Source organism: Mycteria americana, chromosome 5 (genome assembly GCF_035582795.1).
Source record: "Mycteria americana isolate JAX WOST 10 ecotype Jacksonville Zoo and Gardens chromosome 5, USCA_MyAme_1.0, whole genome shotgun sequence".
Lineage (NCBI taxonomy): Eukaryota > Metazoa > Chordata > Aves > Ciconiiformes > Ciconiidae > Mycteria > Mycteria americana.
In genome coordinates, this window is record NC_134369.1 from 72,771,155 (window position 1) to 72,789,129 (window position 17,975).

General features: G+C 41.4%; 1 protein-coding gene across 1 annotated transcript in view; it reads left to right on the forward strand.

Moving 5' to 3' along the window:
* Positions 1-17,975, forward strand: part of MDGA2 (MAM domain containing glycosylphosphatidylinositol anchor 2) — a 180,022-nt gene that overhangs the window by 138,818 nt on the left and 23,229 nt on the right. The window contains exon 7 of the mRNA XM_075501584.1: positions 12,829-13,006. Coding sequence (XP_075357699.1) covers positions 12,829-13,006 — 178 coding nt within the window. The remainder of the gene's footprint in view (positions 1-12,828; positions 13,007-17,975) is intronic.

The following is a 17,975-nucleotide window of genomic DNA, read 5'->3' on the forward strand; positions in this document are numbered from 1 at the left end:
GACCCCAGCGCTGGGAACTCTGCAGACCAAGGCTTCCTCTTGCTGAGATGCTTCTCTGGCTCCTGCCTCCAGGTTTCTGCAAAACCAGCTATTACTTTTGTATGGTCTTACCTTCGTTATCGGTCTTAAGCTAATAGGTTAGGAATCCCAAATGTCTGCTAGACACTTGGGTATTTTTTACTGGGCATAGTCGTGCTGTCTCTCACCATAAATTCTGTCCTTACTGAAACAGATATCTGTAATTTAGGAAAAAAATCATAGTAAAAAATAGATCTTGGGAAAAAAAAAAAAAAAAAAAGAGCAGTGCCATTACGAAACTAAACCTGTTTCTGCTCCACAGTGATATACTGTCTCCATTCATACAGCTGAGGCCAGGAAGGATTTCTTTGCTTTTAAAAGTCCTGTGCAAATTTTCGTTGCAGTTTGGAGAGAAGAGGTGGTAAATGAGAATTATCTTTTTTTTAATAATGCAATTAGGTTGGCAATTCCTTAAACACAGATTTTGCTTGCTCCTAGGTGAGGGATGTTTGTAGCTAAATCTGAACATACTAGCTAGTGTATATACTAAGTAAGCGCTTTCCGCAAATAATGTACGTTGCAAAAATTATAAATTTTTGGGATGAGAGTGATTTGTCCCTAAAGACAACTGCTTCACCCATTCTTTTGCTGTTAGAGAATTCTTTATTCTCTGAAACATACATATGTTTAAATTGAATACAAACCATATTGCCTTTCAATAAGCAAATGAGCACCCTACTGCAATGCATCTGTGTTTTTGAGCGATTTAAAACATCACATTTACATTTTGAGAACCTCATTAAACATCTAGTGGCTATTTCCTTTCCTCTCGTGCAGCAATTGTCTTAAGTATTTAAGAAATGGTTTGTTGAAACATTCATATCTGACAGTTGAGCTGTTATTTATTGGCAAAAATTCATTCTTACTTAAAAAGTTAAGCAAAATCAGTATGTTCGCTTTCCTTAGAAATGCACTTTGGCATCATGCGCTTGTCTAATTGCATTATTACTCGTTGATCTATTTATGCAGAGACTCATGTAGGTTGCTTAAAATGCAGCTTTGTTTTTCCAGTTCATTTACCAAGACAACCTCGCTTGTTCACAGTATTGACTGAGCAGGAGAGCTCCAGCATGCTTTACTTTAAAAGGGTCGGGTTTGTCATCTTGATTGCAGTCATTAATTTGTCACTATGTAATTATTTTCTGTGAAAGAATGTGGTCATTCGTAAATAGCTTTTAGAAATCACAAGAAAATGAGTTGGTTCACTAGTGACAGGAGTGCACTACCTGTCGTTCGAGGTCCATCCAGAGAAGGTTGTAGCGTTGTGGGCTACTCACTACGTTGTCACCACTGCAATATGAAACGTGTCTTGGGATAGATAGCTTCTTGATCATGGAAATGTAGCGGTTGGTATAAGCATAAAGTGTTTAATTTTAAGCTTGGGAACTGAATCTTGATGCCACTTCAATACTTTAATCTCTTGTTGCCCTCAGACAAATAACGGTCTGCCTATTGCAGATAAACCTGCTGCTTAATATGCAAAACCACGTCCGTGCGGTTGGCAGTAGCATTGCTGGCAGTGCCCAGCTCGCCCGCGACACGGCCGTGCCGTGTGCTTTGAAGTGTGGGAGTCGGCTCCAGCCCGGTTTCCCAATACGTGAACTTCGAATTTGATATGTCACTGAGAAGGAATTAGAAAACTTTCTCTGAAAACTAGCCTTAACGTGAGTTAATAATTAACCCGCCTTTTGTGAACGCCTAACAAAACAGGGATTAAAAATTGAAAAACGCTTTTGGTAGATGTCTAGCAGTAGTAAAAGAGCAGGAGAACCTGCCCGCTGGGGTTGGGAACAGTGCAGCTCCTGTTTAATCCCACAGACTTTAGTGAATTCATCTGGGAGCCAGCCAATTTTAAAGTCTTAAAATGGAGTCTCTTGGTTTATATCACATCTTATCCTGTCTTTAAGGAGGGGAAAAAAAGATACTGACTTGAATGCAGTGTCATCACATTCAAGGTTGTGACTGATCTGAGTCCACACATTAGAGAAGTGCACATTGTGACCCTTACCAAGAGCAAAATCATGTCGCCTGCTTTCAGTCAAGGGGTGTTTCCCCTGTTTCCATAAAAATGCAAACAGAGAGGATGCATCTCCAGTGGGTCAAGCCAAACATGGCATGGTAGAACCTAACAGGGTTAGGGCTTCATGGATGATGGTAGTAATGAAGATACTCATTGTGTTGTGGGGAGATCAGGGCCACACGTTACAGCCCTGAGTGCATTTTTATTACCAAGTTCCACGAGAAGAAAGATAATTATTTTTTAAAAGGTTTTTATACTTGTCTTCTTAGTAGTGTTCACATTTTTATTCAAACTGTAGATAACTTTGTTTCAGTAAGAGTTCCAAAACAATACAGAAAACAATAGCCCGGACAGACAGTAGGTATTAAACTTCAATACGATAATCAGAAGACATTAGCTTTACTGTAGTGATCAGGTGAGCTTTGATCCTGGAGCAGAACAGACCTCAACCACAGGGAAGGGGAGGTGGCACTGGGGTGCCGTGGCAGGGACTGGGAGCAAGCGAGTGCCAGTCCTGAAGTGTCGATGGGCAGTACGGTCGGTGTGAGGTGCAGCCTCTTATCTGTAAGACCCTTTTGGCACTGAGAGTAGAGTTAGCTGGTGGGTACATGACTTCATCTGTCATTAATGGCAGACTGGTATTCACTTTTTTGGTTTAAATCATGGAGTGAGGATGCATTCAAAATAATCAGCAATAAAATTGACATGTGTGACACCATCAGAACCCCTATTTTGTATCGCGGTGTAACTCAGGAGACTATAAATCCTCCTGCCTGTAGCATTTATGGAAAAAGCAGTGTAGAGTAGAGGGAATTTCCATTTCTCAGGGTCACTGTTGCACACAGCCTTTCATTTGTAACTATCCTGCTCAGGACTCGAATTGAAGAATGAGTACAACCTTCTGTGTCTTTCATCATGGTGACTGCATAGATTTGGTCACCCTCTACTTGCTTCTGAAGGTTCTGAGGTCTGCCAAGACATTGTCTGCACATAAGGAACATTTTTCTGTCGCATTAATAGCTCTCTGAAGAATATTCTGACGTTAATGTATTTCAGCTTTGGATTTGGCTTTGGAATTAGTGATCCAGATTCCTCCAATTTTTTGTATTTGAAAGCCATGTTTTTGTATTTGTATTGTACGTGTCCCCTGGTCAGCCTTTGGAGGTAGTCAAGACTCTTGTAATTGCTTTCATTAAACGTTCAACGATAAAGTGGAGTTCAGTCATGGGGGGAGTCTGAAGCTCATGAAATAAATTAGCAAACTCATATAGCATGGCATGCATCAGGTTAGGAACATAGGCAAATTCAGGATTTTGTGCTAAAAGGCCATGAAACCCTACACGTTGAATTGCCTTGACATTCTCTTGTATGTTTTCAAAGTGCATACAAAAGTGGTCCCAAACATCACTCAGAGTGTTTCTACACTCCTGAGAGTTTATCCACCCAGCACAAACCACTTCTGGACCTCACCTTCAAGCTCTTGCTTCACGGAGCACATGCTTGGTTTTGACTGGGCGGCTGTGGATATTTTTGTGCTTTTCCTTACCAGCTCCTCAGTGGGTGGCAGCAGCGGCTTCACCTGCAGCTCCCGGTGCAGATCCGTGCCGGCAGCCTGCCGCTGTGCAGAACAGTTCTGGTGCTGTCTGGGCACCACGTGGAGGTGTTTCCGTTCCATAACTTGTTTTTGGCCAAAGACAGATTCCGGTAGGTTTTATAGTTAGTGAGTCCCGAGTTGCACAAACATTCAAGCAGCGATAAGCGAGTGCTTCCAGCGCTCTGATATTTACTGTCAGCAGGATGGAAGCAAATGAAACAGATGAGGCTTTCCCGGAGCAGACACGAAGGGTCTGCGGCTCCGGTCTCCGTGGTGGCTGCTCTGTCCCTCAGCAGGCGATTGCCACGTTCCCTGCACCGCCGGCAGCGATGCGGCCACGGTGACCTAGAAAACGAACGACTCCGCTTTAAAGAAGTAATGAAAAGTCAACCGGTACCTGTAAACCAGAGAGTAACTTGTTCAAGCTTGTTATTTGAAAGATGAAAGTTCCTACCTTTCCTTTATTTTCAGTCTACAGATGTCTGCGGTCCCAGTCAGCTGATAATGAGAAAGTCTCTTCAAACAGCCCGGAGCAGGTCACTTCTCTGTACGCTTCCTTCTGGTCACCGTTTGGCTTTATTGTATTTTTAACTTCTGCTTTCATTCAGCAGTGTACAGGGTCAGACGTATTCAAATACATATTATGTGCTCGTGAAAGGGATTTCTGTGAAGGCTGCACGGTCACTGGCTGCAAAATGGAGTAGGTAATTTTCTGTCCGTGCCATATCACAGTTCTCATACCCATGCATGTACAGGTTTGTATCAAATTTGCCACAAAGGAAAAAGTGAACGGGGATAGATTTTATTGCCTTTCTGATTAAAGAAAGTCATGCCTATTATAAATACAGTATCCTTTTTGTCCCTGTGTGTAAAGTTGTTAAAAGCAAAGAAACAACAAGAAGCTTCCAGCTATGAAATATCCTGAATTACAATTTACTTAGCAAATGGACTGAAATGTCCTAATTCATATCTTAAAAGATGTTTTTATTATCATTCATTTGTATGGAAAAACAGAAGGCAGTGTATTTTATCTTCCAATTAACAAGTTTTTAGCAGATATTTGTGCTGTATTTTGATTTTACTTTGATAAAAATGACATCTCTCTTTTCCCGGGTTACGATTTTCCACTCTGCCTTTAAATCCTGAGGTGTAATACATATTTAAAGAAGACTAAACTGTTGGATTATCTAGCTTCCAGCTTTCGCATACCAGCTTTCCTTAAATTGTTCCCATCTCTTTCTTCTTCAAATATCAGGCCATAAATGTGGATCACAGACAGATGTTTCTGACATCTGAACCACTCATCCATCAATCTGTAGCCTATAAAAACTGCATCTATAGCATTCTGCATCTTTGGACTCCAAGCTCCTCATTACTAAAGACTCAGAGACTTTTAGTTTCTTAAAAAAGAAAAAAAGAGAGAACTTTTTTTAATGCTTTTTTGTGTATCAAATAAAACCATTTACACAACGTGGTAAACACAAAATAAGTAAAATGAGTGGTCGGAGCAAATACAGAGTGATTGTTAATGTAATCCTGCAAGAAGAAAGTCGGTTTACATGCCTGCGATTGTTCTTATGTATTAGAAGTTAGCCAATTGAAGAAGATCGTGCCCGCTGTTAAATGTGCTTTAGATACTCTGTTTTCCAGGCAGAAAAGAGGGAAAGAAGAGGTTTATCGTGTAGCCGCAGCTGCCATGTGCCTCGTCGCCTGGTGAAGGGAGGCTGAGCCCTGGGTGCTGGTGAGAGCAGCCAGCAGCAGAGGTCCTGCCCAGCGGAGGGGTGGCCACGTGCTCCTCCGGCAAACGCCTCCACCCCGTAACGGTGTCCAGACTCGCTCAGGGCGCTTTGGCTGGGACTACGTCCCTGGCTCCAGGGAGCAAACCCCTGGCGTGCTTGCTCTGAGCGGGGTTTGACCTCGTGGCTGCTGTCGCTGCGACAGCGGCTGGCGTTTGCAGCAGAGCAGAGAGCGGGCACCAGCTCAGCACGGAAACAACTGTGAGGTTTTGGCAGTTCCACTGATTGTGTGTGAAAATATCAGAAAAGAAAAGAGATGCCATCAAGAGCAGTACTACATGATGCGCAGCGGAAAATAAACTGATGATAAGCGTGGCAGAACATGCTTTGCAGCTGGCCGCGTTGTTTTTGCCTGAATTACAGATATCTGTCACTGTGAGTCATGTCAGGGCCGTAACTATCCTTTGAAATGAAGATGCCACAGGAGCCACCTACCTGATAAGGTTTATGTTCAAAATCAGATAGCTCTGATTATATTGCTGGGCAAAATTGTTAAAAAAGTGCAGCCACTGGATTTCCACGGCGGAAACGAGGCAAACGCTACACAGGAGTGTTCCCTCTACAGTGTGTAGATAGAAGAAGTATTCGCTCATGAACCGAACAGTGCTATTTTATATATATAACAGCTAAAGAAACTCTTTTTTTATTAAGGAAAATCAATTGTCGTCATTGTTACAAATTGTAAAGAAATGACTTTAAAGATCGCCATAGTTTTTTATAGGAGTATACAGTAGATTAATTTACATTGCATCCAGTTGTCATTAATTAAAGAGATGCTTGTCTGACTTTTTGAGTCAATGAAGAAATTTATGGTTGAAATCAATAGGCCAAGTACAATGGACTAAGGATGTGTTTATTTTTTATAAACATAACTGTGCATATAGGCAATCAATATTTAATCATCCAATAGGATTAATTTCTCAAGAAATCTATATTTTCAAGTCTTTTAGAGAATGTAGTGTTTCTCAACAACAGGCAAAGAATAAATACCCTTGCACTGACAGCATAGAGGAGATGGTGCAATAAAACATGGCCACACTTTTACAGTCCCCTTTCTCTGATGTCAGGGAAATACATTTTGCTTTTCTGTTAGCTTTAGGGAACAAAGATTTCTAAATATTCGAAGGCAACCAAGAAAAAATGAGTCCCTGTGAAGCCTTCAGTGCTCTGGATTGACTGAACATAAGTATGCTCTGCTAAATTAATTACAGGTTAAGCACGTGATAATGCTAATAAATGCTCCAGGAACTAATGTGATTTTTCCTCAGTGCTTTACAAGTATTCACAAACCATTGGAAAACTGTTGTTTCAGCTTGGTCAAAGTAAATTTCCCCAAATCTATTTCATCCTTATCTTTGTAAGGCAAATGGCTTTGATTATAAGAATTTTCCTCCTTCAGAAATCCTTTTTCAAGCAAATCCTAATTCTTACTAGGTTTAAAGCTCTGGACACATGAACGGACACGTAGGCAGATGTTTCACTGTTGTGTTTGCTTGTGTATTCTCTCTTTGAAGTATCGATCTTGACTTGGTAATATAAAAATGCACTGCCTGAATGTTAGGGAGAGGCTGTACAGGTGATTTCGAGGGAGTGGGTGGTGCGGATTTGGCTCCTTCCCACTCAAGGGAGCCGGAGGAGATGCCCAGACCTCTGGAAGCAGAGAGGCGGTGCTGCAGGAGCAGGGGCAGGGGCCTGGGTTCTTCTTGGTGCCTTGATGCCAAGCAGTGAGCGATCAAGAGCTTTGAGTGCCTCCTGCATGGGGTCTGGCTTTGCAGAGCCTCCCCACTTTCGTGCTAGGACTTTGAACTGCCCTAAGCCTAAGGCGTTGTAGCATTCTAAATCCTATTTGTAGGGTGCCTTGGGCATTTCAGTGTTGGTGTTGGGTGCTTCAGAATCATGCAGACCTTTAAAAATGCTGTGCTAGAAAAGCCTTGTTCCTTTAGCTGGTTGCGTGGCACTCTGACTCCATATAGGTCTGACCTTCATTTTTTTCTGTATCCCATCAGCAAGTAAAGGAGCTCAACTGCTACGCTTATTTTCAAGTTTTAATATTTGCCAGCCAAGGGTCCCGTCGCTGTTTCACACCAGGGTTGGGAAGCGGCTCCGCGGTGGTGTCCAGGCTGCTGGCAGGGGTCCGACGCTGGGACCTGGCTCTGGGACCTGGACCACGTCCCAGGCTCTGGGAGTGGTGCCTCCATGCAGGCACCTCACTTCCAGCATGACTTTCAGGCTTATTTTCCTAATGGAAAGAGAAGGTTGAAAGCTGAATATGCCGAAAGCTGTGTGGATACTGATTTTCCTTATTTATTTGTTCAACAGCAGAGCTGAAAAATCAGGCAAGGGGACGTTTTGTGTCAAACCTAGTGACAATTTTGAGATGTTTGGGGTTTTTTTTCTCGTTTCCATGGTAAAAATAAGAATTAGAACAGAGCTGGTGTTGATTGCAAGGCAAAAAGATGTGTGTTGCTTCCTGTGGAGAAATACCAATATCCAGTACTGGCTTAGGATGCATAATACTGAAATGAAAAATCAAATTGTTTTGCTTTCAGAATGAATAAAATAACAGAGCTTCTTTATTGCTTTTGTTTGGGTGGTTGTAGAAAAGGGTGATAACCTAAAGCAGCAACTGAATTTGATACAAATTCATGACTAGTTTTGGTAATTGTAAACTTTAAACATGAAGTATTAATTATTAAAACTATTTGCTGAAGTCTCTGTTTCAGTATTTCCTTATCCAAAGATGAGGTGTAATAGGGAATATCTTTACAGTAGACCACTGTAAGGAATCAGAAGTACCTCTAAGCAACAGCTAGCTAACTTCAAATGACTGCCAGAAAGTCAGTGTTAGTTTGCACAACTGGGAGCACAGTTTTGTTCATGCAGTACTCACAAATGTAACTGGCAACCAACGTGATGGCATAAACCGTGTGGCTTAAGAAAACATTAATGATGTCTATTTCAAAAAAAGATTTTTTTTTTTAAATGTTGAAAATTAAGTAATATTCTCCAGAGTTTTGTGTTTCTCTGATTCTTAATTTTTGTGAAAGGGACAGACACAATCATGAAATTGTGTTTGGTCGTATACCACTCACTTTGGGGCCATAGTCAATGGTTTTAATCTTCCTTGCAAAGATTGCTTGTATTCAACTTGATAGTTTGATTTAAAAAAAAAAAAAAAAAAAAAAAGGAATCCATTGCAAAGAACAAGCAGCAAGAATTACAATGGAAGTAAGATCAGGGAATTTTCCATTTTAAGGACCAGCAGCCTTCATGAGGTCTGCAGAGGAGTTTCTGTTCCAGTATATTAGCATCACTTAAATTTTTTGGGGAACTGTTCAGGCAAAATAAAAAAAATATAGAGACCTTAGGTTTCCATTTGTGGGCTGAATTAGTTGCATATAAATTTATTCCTCATTAGTGAATTCTATAAATTGCTGCTTATCATTTTAATCTTAAAATCAAGTATGTATTTCAGATAAAACTCTCAGTCTTCATTATGAAACTTTTGAGAAATTGTGCCAGGAACTGCACTAGGTACCTTGTTGTAATCACTGTCTATAAAGATATCGTGAATTCAGCTCCTACCTGAGTTTGGTATGGTCAGAAATACTGGGTAGAATGGAGTTTCTCAGGATTTTTTTTTTTTTTAATATTTTTTTTTTTCAGTGTGGGAGCAGGGATGTGTGAATGAAAAAGTTTCTCCTTGAGGAAAAAAATTCTCATTTACCTTGGTAATTTTTGCATTTTTAGATGTACTTGAAGGACATTTTAAAATGGCTATGTTGAGTTTAGAAAATTTAAAAGTTGTGTTTAAGAAATACAAGACCAAAAATACTTGCACATTTAAAATATAAGATCGTTTTATTTGACTGGCTGGGTAAGTTGGTAAATTTACAGACATTCACAAAGGCTTGTTTCCAGTTTCTTCTCTTAGAGCAGCAGCACTTTCCAGTTCGACCATGCTAGGCATGGCGAGCATTCATCCATGTGGGCCCAGCGAGAAGATCCATATGGGCAAATTCCCCATCCACCACTTTAAAAATACACTCTAAATCTTATCGTCATTATCCTTAATACCGTCTCTGCAGCACACACCACTTTCCTCTCAAGGACAACCGTCTACTCAAAACAAGGCTTATCCATTACTGGGAGGGCTCCCTGACAACCTGTGAAGGTGCACGGTGCTTTATGCATTATTCAGCGTATATGAAAGGTCCTGGTGCTCCTCCTGGTTGCTTCTGCAATGTTTTAAATAATCCGTGAGCATTTAATGTGGATCAGAATTCAATGGCTGTTTTACCTGGCGTGCGTGAGAAGCGAAGCCTTGTCCTTGCACCTTCGCGCACTTTTCCACGCGTAGCGTTGTCCGTACGCAGCGCTTGTCGCTTCTTTCCTGAGTTTCAGCGATGCCTGGAAGGTTTCTTTGAGATGGGAGCAGGAGAGGGATGTGTGGCATAAAACCAGGACTGCTGGTGGGCAGAGCAGAGGACGGGAGGAGCAGTTGCCCTAATGCATGCTGATGTTTGCTTCGCAAGCTGCGGGGTGTCAAAATAGCACACTGCAAAGCCCGGGTGAAGCAGGTATCCGTGGCATGTTCTTATTCATGGGTATCTAAAGAAGAGAGAAGGAGAAAAGACTGAATTTCTGTTAAACAACCTGTACCTGGGGTTTCATCCTCCATTTCGTTGATCTCAGTATTTAGGTACAAAGAGCTGTGAAAGAGCTGGTATCTAACAGAATCTGTCAAATTGAAGTTTTTTCATGGGCTGCACTTGGGATGGTCTTTTAAGATACAATATAAATGCACATATTTTCGTATCTTTATTACTTTTAATAACTCTTTGTAGTGTAGTGGCCTTGGAAAACCACTAACAGAGGTACGCTCCACAGTTCCAGGCTGTGTACAGAGTTGTGGTGGACATTTCATTAATGTCACGTTATGAAGTGGGTCATTTTAGTGCTTGCTACAGGGAAAAGGTGCTGCTGCTTGGGGTCGACACTCAGGTGGTGCTGCTCGGGGCAGACGCTGTAGGTTGCGGAGCTGCAGCATCTCTGGGCTCAGCAGTTCGCAGCTCCTGGCCCTGTGCTGGCATGCCCAGGCTCCTCAGCCATACACTTACCTCTCGTCCTGCTCTACACCTACACGTCCATCCGAAAGCTTTCTGGTACAGGTTTCAAAGGCAGAGTGCCACCCTGTGCACATGCAGGGTTTGTATTAACCGGCGTTCCTCCGCCTTGCACATCGGGTAGGAAGCAGTGTGGTTTTTCCATATGGTAACTTATTTTTACATTTCTAACATAATCTGAGATTTTTTTCCCTAGCATTTCTCCTATGCATGACTTAACCGCTGCAGGGCCAGCCCTGAAGACCCACCTGAGCCTATAGCATGGCTCACCCAGCACGTGCAAGAGCAGAAACCCTGAAATAACATCTCAGATGCACTCAGCGTTGGTCCAGCTCAGGCCCTGCAAAGGCTCAAAGTGCAGTAAAACACTGCCTTCGGTGGCAGCAAAGCGAAGCTGATGTCTAGAGCTGTTCCATCATCCCAACTTTCTTAAGAATTCCTCTTGCTTTTTTGCTTCGCAGTCCGAGTTTTATTTAATGGGCACATAGCTGTACTTGTGTAACATACTTTAACGTTAAAAGTATTGACATCTCTGTCCCACTGCTATGAATTTAAAGCTTGGAGTCTGTTAATATTGCTGCAAATGTAGTTTATTTGGATGAAATGTGGTAGATTTAGTACTAGATCTCAGCAATTTTCAATGTACATTTTTATTGCATCAGCAAATTAAAGTTTTGGAATAACAGGTTTTCTGTCCTTAATTAACTCTGTATTGGGAAACATGTAATAGGTAAGAACGTCAGTGCACTGACAGGTGTAGTAAGCTTAGTGGAACATCTCATTTTAGCATCACTGCACCTGTACAGTTGTCTTTGGATGTGTGGTAAATATTTAATGATTTTTCCTTTGTTTTCTGCAGATAGTGTCTGTAATAAGGCAGAGTATCTGCAAGTAATATTGCAATGTCAAGTCACTCTGCTGCCCAAAATGCGTATGATTTCTGCTTGTCTATAAACCAGTTAAATTAATGTGAGAGACAATGTGGCACTCCCTTCTTGCGATGCCGCCTTCTTAATTAGATTTTTTTCTTCTTTTCATTTCTTGGTAAGGCATATAAATAAAAGAAACTATAGATTTTGATGTGGAAAACACTGTGCAGTCTCTAAAACACAAAAATCTATGCTTTGCTTTTTTTTAATAAAACAGCCTCTTGTTTGCTCATATTGACTTTCATTGTTCTCTGAAATCCATCCATCTTCGAGACTACAAGGATTGCTGATAATTATGCACTAAGGCTATTAATGGCTAGCCTATTTCTTTCTCACTCCTCCACAAACTGGTAAGTGCTTGGAAATCAAACTGCATTTCAGTTCTTCAGTATGTTCTTATTAGCTTCAAATGATGCCCCAAATGACAGCTGTGAAACTTCATTGCCTCTAACGAGGAGGCAGCACCCAGCTCACGGAGCCGCAGCTGTCCCAGCCCGGCGTGCACAGCGACGGAAAACACGTCTGCCACTGCAGTTGGCCGATGTTATTTTAAAATCATGGGAGGAATGGGGCTACTAGACATGAGGAGCCAATTTACCTGGTCAGGTTCGAAGGGTAGCATTTGAGAACGAGTAAATTCAGCCTCAGTCAGCTGATGAAATGAGCTGAAAAGAACGGCTTTGTTTTTTAAGGGAGAAGAAGGTTATTTAACATTTTAACAAATGCGTTTGAAACATAGGGGCAGGTCTGCAAAGAAATTCAGGCTCCTGAAGATGGAAGAATTCAGTGAGATTTTGAAAAATGCCACAGCATCTGCTGGGATGCTTGGGTGCTTCCACGCCATCACAAACCAGGCGCTTCGTCCCTTGCTGTAGTCTCTTGTCTGGCAAGTGTCGAAATTCTCCTGGACTGAATTAACGCTGCGCTTTTCCTGCATGCAGCAGACGTCCGAGTGCTGCACAGCGCCTGCAGCCCTTGGGCTGCCCGAGGTTGTGGTGCGGGACCTGTGCGGGCAGAGGAGGACAGGAGATGGCAGGCAGGGGTGGCCCCGTGATAAAATGAGTTTGCAATCTCTCATCTCATCTATCGGTTACAGAAAAGCTGAGTAGTGGGTTGTCTCAGGGAGGTTTGCATTCTTGCTGTGTCTCTAATCCTCCTGGATTGTTTGAAGGTTCAAGGAAGCACCCGGGGTTGCACAGGTCTGCGTACGCTCCTGTTTATTTCTAAGGTGAAGACAACATCTATCCCAAAAGCTCTGACACTTGCATCCTTCTTTTGATTTTAGGCTGGACAACAGCGTTGGTGGGAACAGGAAATTACGGTGAATGGAAATATTCAAAAGGGAGAATTAATTACCTACAACCTAACTGAGCTGATCAAGCCAGAGGCATATGAAGTCCGTCTAACGCCCATCACCAGATTTGGGGAGGGGGACTCAACTATTCGGGTCATCAAGTATAGTGGTAAGAAGACCTTCGTGTACAAGCACATGCATTGCGGTGTATTCTGCACAATTCGGTCTGCTGTACAGGTCACCGCTGCGCTGGGTTGCAGTGTGTAAACTGATTGCCAGTCCTGCAAATAATGCTGCAAGGGATGGCTGTGGCCTTCCAGGAAGGAGGGTTCTGGGTAGAACGGGGTAGAAACAATAATCTCCACCTCTGGAAAGTGTCACAAAAAAAAAAAAAAAAAAAAAAAATCCTTGAACAGCCAAAACGCAAAATCATATTGAAATTTCTGTGAAATAAAGGAAAAAATAGAACCAATTAACGTTAGCTTCATGAAATAGCTCATTTCAAGAGTTTGTTCTTACTTAGAACACTTTGAAGGGCAATGAGTTTTGAAGAAAAATCTACCAAACAAGTATTATTCTGAAGGTGTCAAATCAGTGTTTTGATATCATCAAAATACTTTTTTGTCCCCAAGAATGAGCACTTTTTGATAAGTTTTTATTTGAATGTGAATGATTTAAAAAAAAAAAAAAAAAGTGACCGTTTCTAGTCCTATGCAAGTGGAAAAAGGTATTTATATATTTTCCTCTAAAAGGTCATGCCGTGACTAAGATTTGTCCACTTGAATCTAACAAGAAAAGCACAGTATTCTTACATCCTTCCATTCAGTCTCCCAGCATTACCAGGAAGTAATTCCTAAAGCTCTGAAAAATCCGTCAAAATACCTTTCTTAGTGTATTTATTTAATGAATAACTGAATCACTTTGTTTTTGTTCTGTAAAAATTAGAATGAATGGGCAAGAGGTACCCTAGAGAGAAGGTAGCTCTACTAAAGATATCATTGAGCAGTTTGCGATGGGAACCTGATGTGCTGAGCAGAAAGTTTTTATAATTGAAAAAGAGAAGTGTGTTCCAGGGGGAGATATTTGTAAACATGGAATCATGAAAGTTTGAGTTTACCATTTGGGGACAGACTTTTTAATAGGGCCTCTAGCGATAGACCAAGGGGTAATGGTTTTAAACTAAAAGAGTGTAGATTCAGACTAGATATAAGGAAGACATTTTTTACACTGAGGGTGGTGAGGCACTGGCCCAGGTTGCCCGGAGAGGCTGTAGATGCCCCATCCCTGGAAACGTTCAAGGTCAGGTTGGACGGGGCTCTGAGCAACCTGATGTCATTGAAGATGTCCCTGCCCATGGCAGGGGGGTTGGACTAGGTGACCTTTAAAGGTCTCCTCCAACCCAAACCATTCTATGGTTCTACGATTCTATCATGAGGAACCTTGCTAATCCCTCAGGACAAAAGCCAGCTGACACACAGGTCAAGTCACAGATAGCCACGTAGGTCCAATTGCTCTAGGAGCTGGATCCAACAGTAATTAGTGCTATACAGATACCTGAGAGAGCCCAAAGCAGGAAATCACATGCAGCAGAAGGCCCAAAAGCAACCTACAGATCAAGAATTACTTTCAAAAATCATTATAAAATAATTTAAAATAGTGAACAAATCTGAAAAAAATTAAATGTCTTCTGCATCATATGTGCAATTCTTCATGATCAATGATTAGCTCAGCCCTACTCAATCTCATAATAAATTATTTATATCACTGTATTAATATCAAGGGAAAAAATTACATTAAGCAATCTTAAACATCCGTTCTAAAGAACGTAGTTTTCCATTTCACTAAATGCCAGATCTGCAAATGATGGTGATGGATGAATCTTAGGTTTCGCCTATTACAGGAAAGTGTTTGCAAAGTCTTCATTTGCCAAAACTCATGAGAACAAGATTTCAATTAAAAGAAGGATCTGTTTACTAAATCTATGAACATACAAATGGGGAGAAGATGGTCATTCTGCTGCAATTCCTGTTGGACTTTGGCTCCTCGTTGGGCCTCTTTCCCTAGTAAGTGCCTATTTTCTGACACTAGCAGAAGGAGTCCATCTCTTTGGGGCTCCCCGCAGGCACAAGGGAAAGACCCAGGGTCTTCCCGAAGGTGGTCAGGAGCAGAAGCTTCATTCAGACATTTGGAATTTCTCTGCAGAAGTCGCAATGTCTCCATGCTGGCCATGACGGGGAGACTTGTGTGCTCACAGCCAGCTCGTGCCAGGAAGCCACTGCCTGCTTCCGCGGACCTCGAAATTTGTCCAATGACTTAAATACTGACCAGTGCTCCTATAAGGAGAAAAAACACCATTTAGGTCACTCAGTCACTACGGCTCTTTTTTGGCAGTGGCAAGTCTCAGGAGGTTGATTGAGGTCTCAGCTATGGCTCACAACCGTGCTGAGTTTGAGGTTTTAATGAAACATTATGTGATTTACATTTCTAGCCCCTGGCTGGCAGGAAGAACATTCCCATGCAGCATAAAAGGCGTATTTTGTCTACTGCAAATTTTTCTGCTAGAATCTGCCATTAGCGCAGATGTGAATAACATCCCATTTCAAACGTGCTGATGAGGTGCCAATGCAAAATCCAGCCACCCAGGAGAGAGGAAGCCGTTGCCTTGTGCCCAAGACGGAGAGATGCTTTTGGAGCAATACTCAGTGCTATTACTCTGGTGCCGACAAATTCACAGCTTCAGAAATCATGAGCCAGATGCTAATCAATGAGATAAACCTAAAGTGACTTCCTTTTGAAGAGGGATCCCAGAACCGCTGAGGCTTTGTGTGCTTAAAATATGCATTTTATCTCAGTATTCGTCCAATGACTATAGCGTCAGCAAACTGTTACCAGGCTAATTTTAAGGATGTTATAGCTTCAGATATAAAATAATGATATCACATGCATTATTATAGTGCAAATCCGATACTTACAATCTGAAATGCTGGAGTCTTAGAAAAGCAGTTAATGGACTAGTGGGATGCACAGCAGCAGGCCTGCATCGATGTAAGAAATAATTATAAACATTAACCTGAAAATAAAAGACATTGTGCAAATGTTTCTTAAGAGGACAACTAAGATATTTTTTTACATTTTTCTCCCATTACATTTTTTTTTTTAATTATGAGACCTCAGGCAAGGAGGAAAACATTTGAATTTTCATATTTTCAGTGGGATTTCGTGTGTGTGTGCCTCTGTGTGTTCAGGTTTGATCAGTACCCCAGAAGCAGACTGGTCTCTGGCAGTGTCAGCCCTTCTTTCTCATCCCACCACTTTAGGAATACTCTTTTTGGAGGACCAGGAGCCAGGGCCATGTCCATTCACGTCTTGAATATCTCCAAGGATGGAGACTTCACAATCTCTCTGGGCAACCTGTTTGGTGCTTCATCATCCTTAGAGTAAAAAAGCTTTTTTTTTTAGGTTTAAAATGCACCAATGTGTTTGTATTGCTGGGGAGGATTCCCATTGCAAACATTTTTTCCCTTATTTTTTAAACTTTAAACAGGCTTATAGGATTTCACCCCATTTTAAAGAAATGCAGTGTGAAAAACAGATTGGACACATCATAGTTAGAGTTACTAAAAATGGTAGTAGTGTCTTTTGCCTTTAAGAAATGCATTAACTTTTACAGTTGAGTTTCATTTTTGTGCAAACAGAGGATAGCTAGGCCATGCGCTACCTGGATTTTACTTAAGCTTGCCTTTTGTAGTAGGTCAATCTTGGGCAGGTACCGCACAGAAGTGATTTCTCAGAATAGTGGTAAGGTGTGTAAGGATCAACATGACATTTCTAGTGTATTGGTTGCATTTGCTGCCTTACTAGCGAGGAGAAGGTTTCTCCAGATTTCTTCCAGGGGATGAATCAACCTCTGGACATGCCCATCTCTCTCCGGTGACTTTAGAGACACTCCAATGACACTCTTAGATGATGTGTCTAAGTTTTAGATCGCTAAAGTTAAGCCACATTAATCCTACCTGTGAAGTAATTTTTATTGGATCTTGATTAAAGCTTTTAGGTGCTGGTTGTAATTACCACAGTGTACGTGATGCAGAGCACATCACCTCTTAAATTAAAACCCACAACTGGAGATTAACGTGGAAATTGCTAATATATAAAAATAACAGCTTCCAATGTGCTAGCCTGCTGCTAGCCATCTGAATGTCCAAAATAAGGAGACTATTAAAACAGGAAAACCTCAGTAATGAGCTCCTTACAGTATACCCTGCCATCCCAAGTGGGAGCTGTAATTACAAAATAAAAACTCTGCAGTATCCAATCCCATGAATCAAAAACTTACCCGTGGCGCAAGCATTTCGTAGGGAAATCCCTCGCCCGTCATGAATTATTCTCTCCTCTGCATGCCGAAAGGACGGGAGAAAAGAGCAATCATCACAGTAGGAGTGACATTGATAATTACAGGCAAACATCACTTGACAAATTCTTTGGTAGATACATATGTTACTCTGCTAGTGAACACAGTCTGCCGAGTAAATACAAACAGGGCAATTTAAGTAGCACTAATGAGTGTTTTGTAGGCTAATACAAAACAGATATGTCTCGTAGTAACAGCAGATATGTCTTGTAGTAACAGTTTAAATATTATCTCCATCACTTTACATAAATCTATGTCAGCCTGTTTGATACAGACTGGCTGTAAAGTCCTCCAACTACTCCAATTAAAACTTCAGCACTCACTATTTTAGATATCCACTTACGTTTAAATATTTTTAAAGTTAACCAGTGATTAAAGAAACAAGTTTAGGTCCCTTCTATGGAAAAAGCCAACAACCCGTTACTACTGTTGGTACGTAGAGTCAGCCCCTTGCGACAGCGGCAGATAGATGAAGGTGGCCTGTAGCTTCGTAGTCCAGCTTGCTCATTTTCATATGAGGTTTAGATACTCCCCAGATTCTGTATGGAAGAAGAGTATATAATTGTGGTTATTATTTATTGCTATTATTCTTGTTATTATTATATTTCTAGCCCCCCCAAAAATAAAATTGGTACCAAATAGGGCATAAATGATAGGATTTATAAGTTTGCACTGGCATACGTTTCCAGTATTATCCAGTGTTATAAATAGTAAGTCAGGATAATTG